Here is a 14999-nt window from a genome sequence, read left to right on the forward strand (position 1 = left end):
GGTACTTGTTCAGCAGAGGATATATTGAATAGAAATTACAAAAGAAAGGAGAAAGAATGCACTTAGATTTGGGTGTTAAGAGCAGCAAAGACCTCTGACTTCCCCAGCCTTCAATGTCTTCCTTCTGCCTTCTGTCCTTCTGATGGGATCTCTTAGGTTGCAGCAGGAAATTGATAAAGCTGTGTTACAATTCTGAAGGCTGGCTGGTGCCAGGGACAGAGTTTACCTCAATTTAATTTTTATTTTGTATTTGTTTGAAGGAATATAATAGTTTCTTTGGCTTAATTACAGTTATTTTTATAGTCCATGCTAGGGAGGTGTTCCCTTACAGATTTTGGGTGGTACCTGATACACTTGGTTTTCCACAAAAACCCTGTGGAACTTTGTATGAAGAGGCTTATATATGAGGAAGAGGTAAAAAGGGGCAGAAAAATAAATTTCTCTGGCAGCCAACTCCTCTGTCTCCAAAAACCCACATGCACAACGAGGTAAGTTGGGAACTGAAAGTAAAAAATTGAACCAAGTATTAACTGAATATTAAAAAAACCCCAAAACAACAAACAACCAAAACCAATCAAAAAACTCAAGAAAATATCTATATCTAAATCTCAGGAATAGATTTTATATGTTCATATTGTTTCCTATTTTCATTTGACTTCCTTGGCAGGTAGCCCAGTGCTCCATCAGTGAGAGGAAAGGAAGTTACAGCATCACATTGTTGTAGGGATTGAATTTTATTGCTTTGCTGTTACAATTAGGCAAGTATTAACTCAGTTAAATGAGGCACTTTTTTTTTTAAGGTATATACAAGTGGGAATTGTGACTTAGTCCTCAACTAAAGCCCCCCCAAAATGCTTTATGAGAGTGAAGGAAAGAGATTAAAAATGGCCAAATAATAAAAGATGAAGCAACTTTAAAGGGGCACGCTAAAAATGGGAATCATTATTGGTGATTAGCTGACAAGCAGACTGAGGGGAAGCTGCCTGGCAGTAAATATCCAGCTGGATCTGCCAAAAGCCAGGCAGATAACGCAGAAAAGATGGGGACAAAACATCTACACCGAACGTGGTTTACGGGGGAAGGAATCCCAGGCAAATCGAAACGTCTGGTGGGATTCACAGGGTTAAACCTGGATGGCTCAGAAAGACAAACAACGACTTTATCTCTAAAATATCTCCTCAGGTCCTCTCCCAGCCTTATTTTTGGGGTTTGTGGCAGGTTGGGCTGCAGGACACAGCAGAGGGAGGAGGGTGAGGACGATGCTTGGTGGGGACAGCAGGGGACAGCAGGTACCAGGGAAAGCCTGCAGAGGGAAGGGGCTCTAAGGCACAAAACTTCTGTGGTCTGAGCCCAATTTCAGCCTCTGCTGAGCTGCACGAGCTCTGAGAGTAATGAAAGTGAGAAGAGCCAACCACCCCGCGAAAATAAAATGCTTCAAATAAAATGTAAACGATACCTAAGGACAATTTCCTCCTGGGTGGGGAGGGGGAACGACAGGAAAATTGACATCAGCGATGCTTATTCGAATCCCTGGTCAGACTGTGGTGCAAAACTACCAGACCCCCATTTTTGGTTTTTTTTTTCTTTTCATTTAAACAAATAGGGTTTAGCATTTATATTTTTTTTTTTTTACTGGCTTCATTTCATCTCAGTGCCTTAAAATAAAATGTTTTACTCTACGCTCCCATGAACACAAGTGAGACTAAACACTCATTTTTTTTTTGTCCTTGCTGGCCTTGAGGCAGGAGAAGAAGCCAAAAAAGCCTGCTTCCCTAAATCCCTAAAAATTAAGAACAAAAAGCTCTGGTTATTTCACACTCTCTTGCAAACGTACACTTCTTTAAAGGGCTGGAAGCTAAACTCAGTATTAATTAAAAATCCATGGTGAGTAAACACTCACTTTATTGAAGAAACTTAAAAACTGAGCTTTCTAAGACTCCTGGATAAAAGAGGAGTGGAGATAAAGGATATTTCTCCCCTTATGTGGAGACCAACAGAGTGAATCGAAAGATTTCTAATGAACCCACACCTCAACTACCTTCAAAATGATATATCAGTGACGAACCTGAGTTGCTGAATCTAATTAAAAATAAATAATAAAATTTGCTAGCTAAATGCTCCCTTAATGATGGCTCTTAAGTCGTTACTTGATGGCAAAAATTCAAAGCAGAACCTGGTCGTGCACTAAAATATTTTTTCCATGTGCACTTTATTTCTGTTTGATAATTAGAAATCTTAACAGTCAAAAGTGATTGATGCATTCAGGATTTCAGAGTCTGTGGGATTCATTCCAGCAATCAGGGACTGGTCCAAGTACCATTCTCTTGGAGAAGTCCTGGAGCCCAGGCAAGTGGAGAGGAGCAAAGATCATCCTGAGCTTTCAAGAGAGGAGAAAAGCAGAGCCAAGCAATTCCAGAGCAGGTAACCTCAAATACCCAGAAGGAGATATTTATTTATATATCTATATATATCTCACACAATACATTCTAAGCAGCTGGAGGATTACAATGTCTTAAGAAGCCAACTAAGATTTGTCAAGAATAAACAAATCCTGTCAAACTCATCTAATTTATTTTTGTGGCAGGATAATCTAAAAGGTAGTAGATGTGATTTATCTTGTCTTTGCTATGACTTCTGGTGCTGTCCCCCGTGACATTCTCATGAGCTAACTGGGGAAACATGGGCTATTGTGAAATCATTTAAATGTGAAAGCAGAGTGAGCTGAAAAATCCCGTGTACTGAATATTTTTCATTCACCAGAGGTTCTCTGGCCATCTGAAAAGGATAATGAGGAAGCCAAGGTAAAGCTGCTCTTTGTGTTTTGTGCTGTTCACCTTTGCATGAGTAGCCTTCATGAAGACCACGTGCCTGTTTGTATGTGGGAATGAATCAAAGCTGAGGTAAATACCTCTAAAATAAATATTGTTTTTTAAATTGGGAAAGTAAAATTCATTAAGAAACCCCAAAGGGTTGGACCAAGGACTGAAAATGGAACATTTAATGGGAGTGCACACCCATTAAATGGGGAATTCATGACCAGGTAGTGCTAGCTTGGAAAGGATCTGAGGAATCAGAGCAGCTCAGAAAATGAAAGAAGGTCAATAGCATGGATATCCATATAAATTAACAGGAGTGGCACATGTGAGACAGCAGAAGTGATGCTCTGGTTCCACTTGGCACTGTTTGGACTTTTAATGGTGCAGATATCTGGGTCTGGCCATCATCCTTGAGAAGAAATGCAAAGTGGAAAGACACCACTAAAAAACCCCAGCAGGCATACTGAACTCATGGCGCTGATTATCAGCAATTTACCTCTCCAGACTGGATGATCCTGATGGGTCCTTTCCAAATCAGCACATTCTGGGATTCTGTGGTGGTGGGGGCTGCCAGGCAGTTCCTTGTTTTGCTGTTGCTAAGTGAGTGCATCTTGCTGCCCTTCCAGAGCTGGCTACGTTAATTAATTAAATTCATACCATTTTACAGCAAAAGCAATAAAAACACCAATAGCCATTGTGCCCTCTAGGATCTAGAGCAAATATAATGCACCAGCAATGCCAAAGGGATAGACACAAGCCAGGGTAACACAACTGCTGAGCTGAAATCTATTCACAGAGAAAATGGTTTGCACACTGCTTGGACTGGATCCCCTCAGAGCTGCCTCCCTTGTGCTCAAGCACAGCATCAAGCCCCCTGCCTGGAAACTAAAATGACACCATTTATCCTCTACAGCATGAAGCATTCTGGTGGCAGGAAGTGGCTTCCAGTCCAGCTGTGGTCATCTAAGGACAAGTCCAGCTCTGGGAGACTCTTTTCTGTGTTTCCCCTTCTTTGAACACACCAAGACAAAACGACACCCCCCACCCTCCCCCCCCAAAAAAAAGGATGCTACATCCACATTCATAAAGTTTATCAGCTTACAGACTCCAGGACAGGTATATCATTCATTGTTTTGCACCAGTAAGCAGAATAGTATACAAAAGCATGCAAAATCAGTTATGGTACAGAAAGAACCTGTAAAATTCAAGAAACCGGCAAGCATCAAAACCATTCCTATTTTTCTAGGAAGAGGATTCCTGAGTTGTGTATGTTGGCATTTTCAAAGACCCTGTACTTGGGTAAAGCACACAGAAACAATGTGGCAGGGACATAAAATTGGGGCAAAATATTATCTAATACAGATACTCAGAGGCAAGAAATGATCATGGGGTGAAATTACAGTACGTGGTGGGCTACTTTATTTTGTTGAAAGGTACATCTTTGACTGGATTCAACAGAGTAATAAGATGAAAACAGGTCCACTGGTGAGGGAGGAAAAAAAGCAAAAGTTTGGAAATACTTGACACAACTAAAATAAATGACAGCTTTTTTCGATATCCCATAGGCAGGCTGTAGAAGATGATGTTTTCCAGTATCCATGGAGAAAGTAAAGTCTTAGACTGATGTAAGTCAGTTTTGCACAAATGCTGGTCTGCTTAGTTAAAACCTGCACTTCTTGTTTCTTTTAATAGATAATATAGGTAATATCTAGCTTTCACTCCAGACCCATGCTTTAACACTCAGAATTTATCCATATTTAATTACAATTTTATCACACTAATCAAATAAATTTACTTTGTCCTCCAAGCAATCACCTCAGTATTTCAGTATGTAAAAAATACTTTCATTATGTTTATTATAAAAATATAAATGTTTCCACTACAAATCATTTTACATTAGTAAGAGGCCATCTACAATTGCACAATATATAATCTAAATGAGTAAGTAATGCTTTTGAAATACAAGTTAAAGTAAATACATATTGCCAATCAAATCACATCTATACATTGCTTATTGGATGCTAAGTTACAGCACAAAAACTAGATTATGTTAACAGAAATAAATAAAATGGAAACTATATTGGAAGGTACAAACCCAATAATATGGCATGTCATTTCATGAGCAGTTTGCATTTTGCTTGATGTCCATAACCTGTACAGGCAGATGGCCACACGACCTCTATTTCTCTACTCCACACTGAAGAATTGTACACTGCTATGTTTACATATGTACAGGGGGACAGGGAGTACAGGATGCTTGCAACAGAGGCCACTTACAGTACAAATCAACTTCTGACAGCGAGAGAAAACCAAACGGATTTTAAAAGCTCTCTACTCCTAACAGCAAAGAAAAGCAAAACCGAGCTGCTTTATTTTTTCCCCTTGGTGAGATTGAGTCTTTCATGCTGAGCATGCCTGAACAGTGGGCAAGGAACACAACAGGATGCATGGCAGGAGGAAACTGAGGGTGGTTGGTGCAAAGTTTTCCCGTGTCTAAAACCCTAAGAACTTGGGTGTGTGTCTCCAGAAGCATTCCCCACAGGTCAGACCCCCACACTCCAGCAGCAGAACGAAGCTGAGGAGAAATGTCACACAAAGCTGTCCCCACACAGTGTTTGCCACTGGGTTTTGGTGGCTTAAATTCACGAATAGTGTCTGATTTAGAGCAAGAAAGGAAAGATTCTGAATGAGCTAAGCAACACAAAACACAGCCTTTCTACCCAGCATGCTGCATTTCATGATAGATTGGGGCAGATAAGGGGAAGTGTTCTTTACAGCTTAAGTGCTTTATTTTACCTTTCTTCCATTTAAAAAAAAAAAAAATTATTTCAATTTTAAAACCCAATAATTTCTCTTTCAGAAAGAATTACTAATTATTATGCTGTCAGTGTGTTTCAAATCCAGTCCTTTACAGCATGCTCACTGCCAGCACTCATGAGAAAGCCTCTAACTCTGCTTCTCTTTAGCGATGTGTGCTAAATGTTGTGCCTGGACATTTTGTAAACCCTGGATTCATGCAGAGCAATTTCAGCCCCACAAGCCCTAGAAACTGATCCTTTCCTCACTTACATACCAAGGAGCTTCAAAACCCAAGCCAACAGAATTAGGCACAACTGGTCACCTGCTTTTGCATGCACAGAGGAAACACAACGTGCCTTTTTCATCTGTCTCCCACACCGTCTTGGACTTTTAGGGATTCATCAGAATCAGGTCTAGATTCCAGAATGTCAGGTTGGGAAGCAGAATGGTTTCTCCTGGTGACCAAGGCCTACTGTCTGTGTGCCTGGCATCACATCTAGAGAGTTAAGAAGCACAAGAAGTGGCTCACACTGTGTTTTAAACCACTCATTTTCAGCAAAGAGTGGTGTCTTCTCAGAACTGGGACTGATGTGCTCCAGAGCAACAGCTTAGGAGTCGGGAAGTTCTTTGGAAGACGCTGAAAATGGTGGGGGGCCCTCAAAATCCACCTTCCAGTCTCCTTTTTTGCAGTGGGAGATATGACTGCGTTCCTAGACTTGGGCTCCCTTCTGCTTTCATTCAAGGAATGGTACCCACAGAAGCTGTGCCAAAAGTTCAGGTCCCCCAGAGGATGGCAGTGCCTCTACAGGGGGGTTTCTAGCTCAGGCATGTGTAAACTTCCACACCAAAGCCCCACAGCTTAAGTCATCCTTTAAAACAAGGGCCACTTCCCAGGGAGCTCAAAAAGCATCATCAGTTAAAGCAGGATGCAACAACCCTGGCCCTCTTTTTGTATTTTCTCAGCTGAACACCACCCAAGAGCAGGGCTCCTTACTGTGGCAGGAAAGCAGCCTTGGGGAAGGAAATGGGATGTGCTGTTTGGGGCAGATACTGACCTAAAGATCAATGCACACACCACTGTCAACACCTGTTTGAAAATACCACACACAGCAAATGGAAGAAATCTCATTTCCATTTTCATAGTGACAGTGCTGGAAAAAAGACCACCTTTCTTTATTTCCTTCTGTATTTCATGCACGATGCTATGAGTGTAAAATCATCTAATAACTAACCCTCAGACAATTTCTCAGGTTGAACCAATGAAGTTTTGATAACATTTGGCACTTGGCAATAATACAGCCAGGTTAAGGTATTTAAGCATAAATATAAACAATAATGGAAAAAAAAAACCCAAAACAACAAAACAAAACCAAACCAAGAAAATAAATAAGCCTTTTAAAAATTAAGACTTGTTTCTATTTAAATGAACACAGTTAGGGAAGCTAACATAATGGTGAAAATCTTTTCTCAACTAACTCAAAGTCACTACGAAGTTTATTTCTGTGTTCCTTCCTGAAGTTGAAATAGCATGTTACAATGACATTATAGTAAATATGGCCAGACAGGTTGTGAGGTATAGTCCTCTATTTCCCTTGCTTTTAAAGAAATAAAATACCTGTTACAGATCTCTTCTGTATAAAAATACTGCAAGTCTTTCTTTCTTCTTGTTTGCTGTATAGATCAAATACACAGCTTTTATGTCCATGGTTTTTTTCTGTTATTCAGTCACTTAATATTCAAATGGCTCTAGGTTTTAGTAACACTGGTTTTTACTTGGAAGGATTTTTTTACATTTTTTTTTCTTTTGATATTTACTATCTGCATTAACAGTCAGTCAAGAGCACCCACCCTTTAGGATTAACAGATAGAAAACAAGTTTGCTCCTATTTTTAAGGCATTTATACTCAGTATTTGAGTGTCTTGTGGGTTTGAAATCTCAACCATTGCGTTTCCAAAGCTGTTGCAAGGAACTCCTTTAAATTCTGCCGTTTATCAGCCATCACTTTTGACCTGCGATGCAACTTTTCTCCTTATTTTTTTTTTCCTCTCCTGAGCAACATCCTTTTGGTACCTTACACAGGAACAGGGCTGTTCTTTGTATGAGTTTCTAGAGCTTTGATACTGCTGACAATCTTCTTCTGAGGGCCCACCACTGTGACACCAACTTTCTTCATGTCACTGGAAAAAAAGAGAAGGTGTTGGAATGAGGACACCGAGTTTCACAGCACTGATCTCAGCAAGCAGCAAGGAACTTGCCCATCTCACACTGCTGCACTGCAGGAGCCTCCAGCTACAGGGACACTGCTGAAGAACAAGCCCTGGTGCAAAAAACACCGAGAGCAACTGTCTGAAAACACAAGGGGGCTGCAAAAAGTAGAGGGAAAGCTCACGTGGCCTTGCTGTGTTTGCTTATCTGGATGAAAAGGCAATGAAACTGTTCTCCAGTGATGCGAGCACTGGGGTTTTGGGGCAAGGGGGTCACTGCTGGATCAGCTGAGCCTCTCTAACACCTCCATTCCCCAACCAATCTGACACATCACCACCCTCTGAACGGTCCTCTGGACTCTGCCATCAGCACTGAGGTGAATGAGTCCATGGCCCAGCTTCCAGTGCCTCCCCTGGTTCTCACCTCTTGTAGAGATCCCCAGTTTCATTGTTCCTTGTGCAACACTGAGGTGGTTTAACACCTGGGAAAGGCTAATTAACCAGGAGCTCACAGGAAATTGGGCATTCCTAGAGGATTTCTACACTGTCCCCAAAGGGTAATTGTTACAAAAACCCATTAGCACCCTTTTTATAGATGCAATAATCCATTAATGAATGGCATTGATGTGCTTAATTGTTGGTAGCACAGCTGCTGCATACTTCTCCATAACTTGCCCTGTATCCAGCCAGCCCAACTGGGAATTAAGATTTCCTTTGGCACTAAAATTTTAACTGTGCTGGATGCCTTTTCAGGTGCAGAAAGAACATTACCCTACTCTTACTTGTCACTTGAACAAAGATGGATTGCATTTAGAACGTAATAAACTTGCCATTTGCTCACTTCCAAGCACAGCGGGAAGGACTTCAGCCCCTGAGTAATTATTAGCATGGAGGATGAAAACAGCTACAAAGAATTTGCACCCTCACCTGGTTCAGTGGAACATGGGATGGGCAATAAAGGGAAAGACTGGCAGAGTGCCAGCTGTAGAGAAACTCCCATGTAAAATACAGACTTTAAAGAATCAACAGAAAAACTTCAGTGAAAGGAAGTGATGTTAGTGTACCAGATGATGCATGGTACGACTGTAATGGAAGAAATTGGGAATTTCCTTGTATTTAGTGAGAAAGAGCTGTGGGACCATGGCCTTCACACAGCCACCAGACATAGATTTCCTTCATGGCTATTTCAACTCCAACAAATGATTCCCACTTGTCTCTTTAAATGTAAGTAAATTTTAGCTAAGAATTGGAAACACCGTGTAAAAGTGCTACCTTTATGCTTGGGTTTGAACTGGTGAAATGATGAAAATCCACAGCAGATTGCAACTTACTCTGTGGAAATCTTGGCTATGGTGTCACAGGAGCTGTACTCCACCCCTGTGAAAATGTCCTTGCACTGCCCTGTCCGAAAACCATTGAGCCAATCACCCGTGGTGCGGAAGGCTGAGATGTCAATGTTGCTTTGGTCCAGGAGGAGATTTGATGGCCTGAAATGAAAGAGTAATGCAATGAAACTTAGGGAACAGGGAGAAACACAGATTTATTTTGTACCTAAACTCAGCAGTGGAAGGAGCATCCAGGCTGGATGTGGCTTTGCTGTTCGTCTGAGGGAGTTCCCAGCTGCTGAAGCTGCCACGGGACTGGCACTGGCAGCTCTGACAAATGCTGTGCAATCACCCTGCTGAAGAGCACCAGCTTCCCATGCCAGTGTTTAAATCACTGCAGCATTCACAAAGTGTATTGTTACCTCACAATTTAATGTGCAAAGCACTGACAAAGACTAAATTAGGTTATATTTATGTGATTCACCTGGTCCCAAACATCACACAGACGATGCACACCCCATGAGCATGCTGGTAGAATTTGGTCATGTCAAACGTTCAAGATATTGTGGCCCACTGAAAAATCCTAAAGTTGTTATGAAGTGAGAAGCTTCAACAATAAGCAAAGCACTTATTTATGTGTATAAATAGGTATATAATGTGTATTTTTGTTGTTTTATTGCAGGCTTAAAGCCAAGCATGTGCTCAGCTGCGCTGTGCCTGAGACTGAACTGGAGAGTGTTCAAAGCAGTTATCTGTGCAACCTCACAGTCTATTTTCTGCCCCATAATTCTTCTTCCCTCTAGTAACCTGCACAGGAGTCTGACTACTGCTGCTGAACCCATTTGAAGTGACTTTTGTCACTGAAAGCAGTGAAAATGAGAGGTGGCTGGACTGACAGCATAATTTGAAGGCAGTGATTACGCAGTGTAACAGGTAGGTGACAGCTACTGGAACTGGAGAACTGATCTGGGTTGTAAAACACTCTCTTCACTCCAAACCCAAGTCATCTCTGCTCATCACTGCAACAAACACAAATAGGAGGAGATTTTAAAGGCACCAAGAGAACCACATACTTAAACATAGTGATTTTAACCTTGTAAGAAGCCCAGAAAATCCAAATCCTTCTCAATTCCACTATGTCTTAAATTTCATCAAAATCAGCAGCACTACAATATTCCTGCAGAACACCTGACTTGCCCTGGAATCAGGAAATACCACATCAGTTACATAAGTAACAGTAGTTACATCAAGACTTTCACCTTTCACTTTTGAAGAAAAGAACAATGATTTTTGGTATTAGCCACATCCTAAACAGCTCCTTTAACTTCTCATGTTTTCCTGATTGTTATCCATCAGCTGATTTCTTTCAGGCTCAGAAAGTTATTATAGTATTTTTTTCCCTTCAGGGAATGCAGGGTATAATTAAAGAGCTACTTGGATGCTTGAAATCTTAACTCCAAACACACACAATCAGTGTTTTCACCAGGTCCCAGAGCTGTGATGTCCCTGATGGGGATTTTGCCTGGCTACCTTCCCTCCAGAGCTCAGCCAGGACTGTGATCACCAACTCTATGGTGGGAACAGCCATCCACAGAAAGAACAGCAACAGAAAACACCAGAAACCTGCTCTGTCCTCAAAACATCACCTCACTTCATGGTCAAACCAAATCTGAGACACCTACATGATACCCAGCCTTAAAGGCTAGCTTTGATAATCAGGCCCAAGATAGCTTTTATCAGTAGCTGTAAGGACTGAATTTCACTGGCTACTGTTTGTCCCATGAAGAGCCAATGGTTTTTATTTATAGTTTTTTTGGGTATAGTGTCTAGAATCCCAAGATATTAATTAAGAGTATTTATGAAGTGTTCTTAGTGATAAAGCACAGATTATTTTTTTTTTCCCCAGCCTAGAATGCCTTTTTAACTTAAGTCTAATAAAACAAGGTCTGAGTCAAGAATCACTAATGAAAAAAAAAAGTACAAACAAGTTGAAATAGAACAGGTCTCTAGGATTAGGAATTAGAATGGCCCAAAAGAGCCTTTATGTTTATTACTTGGATCAAAGTATCATCATGACAAAAAATATGACCTAATTTTAATGCGAGTGACCTCAGAGTAACCAGCACTGCAAAGTATCATTTTTCTTCTTGCAGGATTCCAAACAAAAAATTAGTTACTTTCCTCCTCAGAGAGGACATCTGGACTGTTTATCAATGGGCAGGAATCTGCCTCGCTGCAAAGAGTCTCTGATGTCTCCTGGCGTGCAGCGGGGGAAAGCTGGGCTTGCAGAGCATCTGCACACCCTGGCAGGGCTTTTCCCCCTGACCCAGCCCCCAGACGGGAGGGCTGAACACGAAATTTATGGTCGGGGTGATGTGCGCCATGAGCTCACACTTTAGCAGACAAATTAGACGGGCTGCAGTCCGTGCAGCTGTAAACGACGTCCTGCAGGGTTCCACCTGATCCTTTACAGCTTTTCATAAATCAGTACCTACCAGTTTCAGAGGAGAGTCATTAAAAAGAAATCATGGAAATTACATGTTTGCTCAGGGGAAGTGAAATAGAACATTTCTCTCCATCTTTTCTTCTCTCTCCTCCTCTTTTTTTTTTTTATTTTCTTTTTATTAACTCTTTTTTGCTTTGTTGCTTTGACTAACTATGATGCACCCTCTCATATCATCTTTTGACAGCCATGGCAAGACTTTCTATCCTGTTCACCCTGACTGTTGCTGTATTTACTACACCTACAAAGTTGTATTTACTGACATGTGGTGCCCTGAAAAAAAACAAAAACAAACAGCAAGACTCAGTTTGGAGAGACAAACTGAACAGTGAGATGCCAGTTACAAAACATCCTGTGGCTGGAAGCTTTCTCTGGATGTGTCCATTACTTTAACAGTTGGAATTAACCTTTGAGCCATCTGCAGTGAGGAGAACTATGGTGCATTTTTATTAGCACAGCTTTTTGTCACAACACAAGGAAAATTTTGCTGCACCAACAGGAAAAAAAACAACACAGAAAACATCATTAGAACCCTTCCCAATACAGCATGAAAATTTCATCTCTGGGTGGCTGCTGTCTGAGGAGAAAAAGAGACAAACTAACTTGTAAAATCCAGGAATTGAGACAAAGAAAATGAAAATGTCCTGCCACTTCTTCTGCAAATACACAGAGGAGCTGTGCACACACAATCCCAGACTTTGTACTGTAGCAGCCTCTCTCTTTCCATCCATTCCTCCAAACAGCACAACCAGCCTTCAGTTTTTTAAATCTGGACTTTACTTTCTACAGTCAATTTCTTTTAAAGAGGAAAGCATTAAAAAAAAAAAAAAACATAAAGTAATTTCCTGTGGCAAATTTTAGGCAATTAAAAGCTGATTTTGTAAAGTGAAATTGCTCCCCATGAGCCTGGTTGGAACACAAACCCTATGGGCTTTATGATTATGGTGAGCTGAAGCACAGAATTTGGGTCTAACAAGAATTTTATTTCAACAGAACAACCCCAAAACCAACAGGTGGCACAGAAAGCGAATTTCAGTTTTATTTTCCATAGCAATCAGAGTCATATGCATACATGTGCATCAACAGGAAACTAGTAAATAAATGACATGCCAAGGAGAAGTAGAGTTATTCTGTTTACTTGATTATCCCTGGACCTTAAAAATCTTTGGAGTTCCAACTCTTCATGCTCATTTTTGAACATGCTCTTAGCAGAACTGGTAATTTTGTCCCTAAAGTACAATTCACCTCTTAAAGGGGGCACAATTTGCTTTTCCCAAGGGTTTTTCATGTGTTGTTTGCATACTCTCCAAATAAACATGTTGTGGGCCTAGAGTGAAAGGAGAGCTGGAGAAATGAAGAGAGGCAACACAAATAACCAAAGGGAAAACCAATGCAGCTGAGGCTGCAAAAATGGTACACCTCTCTAAATGTCAATATTTCTTGTTTTCTAGCCCCATTGTTGGCAAAAAAAACAAACAAAAAAAACCAAAAAACAAACCCAAAAAGACCCAAAAAACAACCCAACTTACCACAGCTTCCAGTAGGATAATAAGCAAATAAAATTTCAACTGCCCCAAAGGTCAATCCTTCAGTCTTCCCTACTTCTTCAGCTGCCCCTCAGACCATGATTTTCAATGTGATTATATTTTTTCAGCATCTTGGTGGGATAATAAATCACATGCATGGGTGTATCAATGCTCCTTCATTTACTTTTTCCCAACACCAAACCACTAAAGGTAAAAAAAACCCCAGCACGTTGCAGATTTATTTTTTTTCCCCCTCATAACACAGCTTAAGCTGTGCTTTTAAGGAAATGCAGGTACATGGACATTTCCTGGGATGTGTAGCTGGCTGACAGACCCTCATTATTGTTAGAACAGTCTGTAAGCTCCTCAGAACAGGCAGAGAAAAATGCTTTATAAAGCTCTTAAAATCTACCATTTGCTGTGGAGAGCATCCCATTATATCTCACTTTTGGCTGCACTCTTGTTGTCCATAATCAAAAGAGAAAAACCCCTTGCAGCAGTGTTGGAATTCAAGTGAAAAGCAGACCTTTATCTGGAAGCTTCCAGGTGTCCCAGTGGTGATGGGCACACCCAGAATCACATTTCTGTGATTTTGTAAGGTTAATTAATTAGGATATTTAACAGGTACATGCAATAGGAGATTCAGCTGCCCCAGTAACCCACTCCTGGGTCAGCCCCTTGGAGCTGGACCAAGGGGCTCTCTGCCCCACTTCCTATTGTAGGTCCCCTACTTGGAATAAAGATTATTTATTAATCTAAATAATATTTCAGGGATGTGTTTGGAAGGTCAGTTCATTGTTCCAAAATCTAGGGGGGAAGGGTAGGAAAAGTACTAGAGCTAGAGCCATGCATCAGCAATTTACCAAGCTACAAATATATGAGAAATACATAAAAAGCTTAGGCACCACCATTAATTTCTACTTTTGTCACCTCTTTCCAGCATTCCCAGTGTGGAATTGCCACCACCACTAAGGAGAGCTCCAGGAGCTGAGAGCAGCAAGACAAAAAAACCCCCAAAACCTCAATAAACCTTCCCTCTCCATCAGGGCACCCGCTGGTCCATCTGCATTTCTATTTAAATTACACACCACCCAACCCGGCCAGCTGTGAATTCCTGCCCCAGCTCCATCCAGTGGAGGTGAATTCCAGGTGTCAAAGTGCAAATAGATGTTTTACTGTCCCTGCTAACCCCAGCTCACCCCCCACCACTCACTTTGAAGGGACAGTGCCTGAGTTCTGCCTGCCCCAGGCTCAATAATAATGACTGCTGGGAAAATCAGGTGAAAACAGGGATTTTCTGTCTTTAGCTGAATGAACTCCCCAAAAACCTTCTCAGTCTAACCCCTGCACAATCCAAACTATGTTTAGACACCGAGGAGTAGCATTTACTGTATTCCATTGTGTGATATGTAGTGAAGATTCTTTCCCCCCACTTCCATAAACTCACTATTTTATGCTGAGCAGGCTTCAGAGAGAGAGCTGGAGTTTTAAGTTTACATTACTTGAATTCTTTTAGAGTGAACAGGTTTAGGACACAGATTATGTTGTTGCTGGATTTTAAACCAAGCTTAAAATCCACACAGAATCTTGCCCTACACAGCATTTGGCCAAACTCAAACCCTGTTGTTAAGACCCTGACAACATCCAAGGAAAACTGAAATCTCCTCCCTCCTGGAAGTCCCTAACAGGGAGAAGCAAACAAACAATATTGCAGCAGGTCAGCAATATATGTCAAGCATCTGAAGCCTTCTGACCTAAATGGCAAAAAAAAAAAAAAGGGGACTTCTCAACAAAGTGTTCAGCCAACCTAAACAGGAATTTCATC

General features: G+C 41.1%; 1 protein-coding gene across 5 annotated transcripts in view; it reads right to left on the minus strand.

The window, feature by feature from the left end:
• Window positions 1–3892: 3892 nt before the first annotated feature.
• The window catches only part of EPHA3 (EPH receptor A3), a 177399-nt gene continuing 166292 nt past the window's right edge, over window positions 3893–14999 (minus strand). For all 5 annotated transcript variants that reach the window (XM_086883592.1, XM_086883593.1, XM_086883595.1 and 2 more), the window contains 2 exons: window positions 9152–9307; window positions 3893–7793 (listed from right to left, as the gene is read on the minus strand). In XM_086883592.1, the coding sequence (XP_086739718.1) occupies window positions 7688–7793; window positions 9152–9307 (262 nt within the window). In that variant the 3' untranslated portion in view covers window positions 3893–7687. The remainder of the gene's footprint in view (window positions 7794–9151; window positions 9308–14999) is intronic.

This window comes from Cyanistes caeruleus, chromosome 3 (assembly GCF_971803275.1).
Source record: "Cyanistes caeruleus chromosome 3, bCyaCae1.hap1.1, whole genome shotgun sequence".
Classification (NCBI taxonomy): domain Eukaryota; kingdom Metazoa; phylum Chordata; class Aves; order Passeriformes; family Paridae; genus Cyanistes; species Cyanistes caeruleus.